This window comes from Atta colombica, unplaced genomic scaffold, assembly GCF_001594045.1.
Source record: "Atta colombica isolate Treedump-2 unplaced genomic scaffold, Acol1.0 scaffold9, whole genome shotgun sequence".
Classification (NCBI taxonomy): domain Eukaryota; kingdom Metazoa; phylum Arthropoda; class Insecta; order Hymenoptera; family Formicidae; genus Atta; species Atta colombica.
Window position 1 is genome coordinate 2,918,652 of NW_017259583.1, and position 3,943 is coordinate 2,922,594.

Below are 3,943 nucleotides of genomic sequence, written 5' to 3' on the forward strand. Positions count from 1 at the left end.
TATATATAAATATTTAGAGATATCCGGTTTTCGTGCATGCGAACTCGCAAGGAATATTTCCTCATAAGCGCAAAAAAGAAACGTTCGGAAGAACGGAGTGCGTTACGCTTGAAACTGTCACGCATAATCCAGTACGCGCAATTATGTCACGTGCTCTCCGACACGATGCGATATCGTGCAAACAACTTTCTCTGGTTGGCTAGTGTGAACCTCAAGAAAAGCAATGTCCGTTACATCACGATTCTTCAAACGATCAATGAGAAAGAAAGACTAACTAAATGAGATTTCTATATAAATTCCCCACTTATTTACTTGAATCACATCAAATAATTTCATGCCGACATTTAGATTCGTACACATATTCTTTTCTCTATTTTATTTCTAACATTTCAACCTTCCAATAAAATTTCTAATAAAGTTACGAGAAACCGAAAAATATTTTACTGATGCTTATTTAGACTTAACTAAATAACTTTGAGATTTTATTATTCATGTTTGGAATCATGTTAAATGTATTTTTAACATTATTTTCAAATACAACGTATTTATTAATCTAGTTTTTATTATTTATTGTTTTTATGTCTTCACAAATGCGAATTAAATTAATTAAATGTAATAATAATAATAATAATAATAGCAATGTATAGATGTTTAAATTTGCTTTAAAGTAACGATACATAATTTGACATCAACTTTCAAGAAATAATTTTATTTCGCATATTGTGTATATGTATATATAAGTTTTTTATTGCTTTATATTCGATAAATAAAGTTCTATTCTATCTAAATAAAATTTTTTATTAAAGTTCTATTCTATCTAAATAAAATTCTAATATCCTAAGTTTTAACATGAATCGCGTTGACTTAAATTCACATATATTTAAAAACGTCATATTTACAGTAAAAAAATATATTCCGAAAGATACATCAGTTTGTCACGAAACAGTTTCCTGTAGCCTCTATGATTGTTTCAACTAGATAAGTGAATATTTCATAATTTCCTCTATCTTCGAAGGGCGACTTCAATGCGTTTTAAGCGCGTTTCTTTGTACGACATTGAGGTCTCTTTCTCCGATGAAATAAAATTATGAATGCATCGAGAGAGATATGATCGTAGACTAAGAATTTCACTGAGACCTTTTCTCCCCCGACGCGTTAGTTCGATACATTGTAGTGAAAGTACGTTTCTCGAAGATGGTTTTGCGCTATCGCGTTTCTTCGCGATATTAATAACGGCCTGACATCATGAGCCGTCAAGTTCCGATGACTGCGCGGAAACGTCATTCGCTGAGAAACTACTATCACGATGAACTCTTAATAACGACGTATAACGGATCCGCTCGCGAAACGTTTCATGTCGAAATGTACGTATGTCAACGTGCTGAGATCAAACAAATTGCATAATAGTGACAAAACGTGACATTCCGTGGCTTTGCGTGGTCCGAGAAGAAGCGGGATTACACTTTCTCGAAATTACTTTCACGCGAATATCGCAGGAATTCCCGAAAAGGTCTGACTAACGTATAATACATTCTCCGCGACTTTACTGTTACTTTTACCACTTTCATGAATTGTAAAATAGGAAAAGAGCGAAAAATGACAGATGATTATAAAAATTAATGCCCGTTTCAACCAATGTAGATTAACTTTAATCTCGATTCAACTTACTCTTCGTCTTTTTCTAGTTCTAAAGCTTAGATGGACGTAAATGTACAAAAAAGTTATTCAGTTTTTTTTTTGTAGAAGATTTGTTTGCGATTTTCAGTTTAATATAAAAAAAATTTCTAAAAAATACATTTTAAAATTCATTTTTATCATTTTTTTAGGTTGTAATATCCGGTGAATACGATTACAGTGATCCAGTGATTCAGCAGCAAATAGAGAACTTGACGAGCAATCTCGAAGCGAGTAAGTACATCAGTGCTCCTGTTTACACCGAGAGTTGGCTCCGTAGCTTCATCAATTACGTAACACGTAATCAAGATTATCTGAACGTGAGCATCACAGACGAACACGACTTCATCAAGAATCTCAAAGAGCTCTGGCTCTATCCTAACAGCGCCTTCTCTCTGGACGTTAAGTTCGACGATACGAACGAAAAAATTGTGGCAAGTCGGTTCCTGATACAAGCGGTGAACGTGAGCGGCACCAATCAAGAGAAGGACATGGTGAAAGAGCTACGTGGCATATGTGCGGCATCGCCGCTCAATGCGAGCGTGTTCCATCCGTACTTCGTGTTCTTCGATCAATTCGAGCTGGTAAGACCGACCAGCATTCAGTGCATGATATTCGGAGCGCTCGTGATGATGCTCATCAGCTTCATCTTTATCCCAAACATCTTCTGCTGCCTGTGGGTTGCCTTCTGTATCGTATCGATCGAGCTAGGAGTAGCTGGTTATATGGCGCTGTGGGACGTTAATCTTGATAGCATCTCTATGATCAATCTGATCATGTGCATTGGCTTCAGCGTCGATTTCACTGCGCACATCTGTTATGCTTATATGCGATCGAAACAGCCACGGGCGGAGGATCGAGTCAAGGAAAGCCTGTACAGTCTGGGTCTGCCGATCGTTCAGGGAGCCGCCTCGACGATACTCGGCTTAATGGCCCTCCTATTGGCCGGTACCTATATCTTCCTGGTTTTCTTCAAGATGGTCTTCCTTGTAATCTTCATTGGTGCCATGCACGGTATGTTCTTACTGCCGGTATTGCTGTCCCTCTTCGGGCCTGGCATTTGCAACGGCGGTGAAAACAAGCCCAATGAAGCGGAAAATACGAAGAATAGCACACAGGAGAAGGAACTGCAAGCGAACAAGCTACAATTGCAACAACAGCAGCAGAAGCAACAATCACCCTACGTGATTCCGCTTCCTCATCTAGTCTATTACGGTCCGGGCGACATTAAGCCACTCCAGGATAGTCCCGCGATGAGTATGGCGGTGTTCGAGGAGAGGGATCCTGGTTTGGGTACCAGCGAGGATAGCAACTCGACCGAGAGTGGTTCTTCGCAGAGCAGGAGGCGCCAGTGCAAGCCTCCTCAGGAGCAGCCTCAGGAGCAACAGGACCAGCAGTCGAATCAAATCCGTCACGACATATGGAGGAGATCCATCGGCGTCCTGTACGGACTGTCGCAGTTCACCGCGATCGGTGAACCCCAGCATCCAGCGCCGGACTATCCCGGCGCCGAAACGCAACCGCGAGATTCGGGTGAGGACAATGGTCCGCGAACGGCCAATATTCCTTGCTTAGGACCTTACGTTGTGTATCGCCACTCGAATCAGTTACCGTGCGATTACAGACGCAGTAGATCCTATCACAATCTGCAGTATCCTGCATCAACGCGGCATTTTACGGATCCCAGGTATCCTTAGAGGAAGTCACGAGGAAATAGTGTGAAAGATAGATATTATCGACGCGATATGGGAGATCCCTCAAATTCAGTCTCTTGAAGCAGGACTATATTAACAAGACATTTTTGAGAAGAAAGAACAGTAATATTAAAATCATCTCAAGAAAAGATCGACATCGAGCCCATAGACAATCATAGTATCCAAAAATACAAAAATTAATTATTCTGATATATTCTACTTTTAATTCTATTTCGGAATTTCAAAATCATATCTTCAGAGAGAGAATCTCAGGAAATATCGAGCTCGAAATACGTAAACTCGAATACGTAAAATATCTCCTATATATAATTGATTAATTTCTTCCAATAATATCTTTTATTCTTATTTTCGAATGGCCAGTACATTTTGTAAACGTTCGTTAAGCATTACAAGTAATTAATATTGGGAGATATTGTGTTTTGAATTTTAACTGAGAGATAACTATAATTGTAGTGATGTTCGATTATATGATAGTTTTGTGAGACCATGATAATGCAAAGAAAAGAAAAGCAAACAAAAAGAAAATGACATTTTATGCAAACACTAACTGAGAA

The 3,943-nt window shown here is 38.9% G+C and overlaps 1 protein-coding gene across 1 annotated transcript in view; it reads left to right on the forward strand.

The window, feature by feature from the left end:
- LOC108693295 (patched domain-containing protein 3) overlaps nt 1–3,530 on the forward strand; it is a 28,064-nt gene extending 24,534 nt beyond the window's left edge. Inside the window, exon 9 of the mRNA XM_018202170.1 lies at nt 1,827–3,530. Within this exon, the coding sequence (XP_018057659.1) occupies nt 1,827–3,371 (1,545 nt within the window). The 3' untranslated portion in view covers nt 3,372–3,530. The remainder of the gene's footprint in view (nt 1–1,826) is intronic.
- Nucleotides 3,531–3,943: the final 413 nt, after the last annotated feature.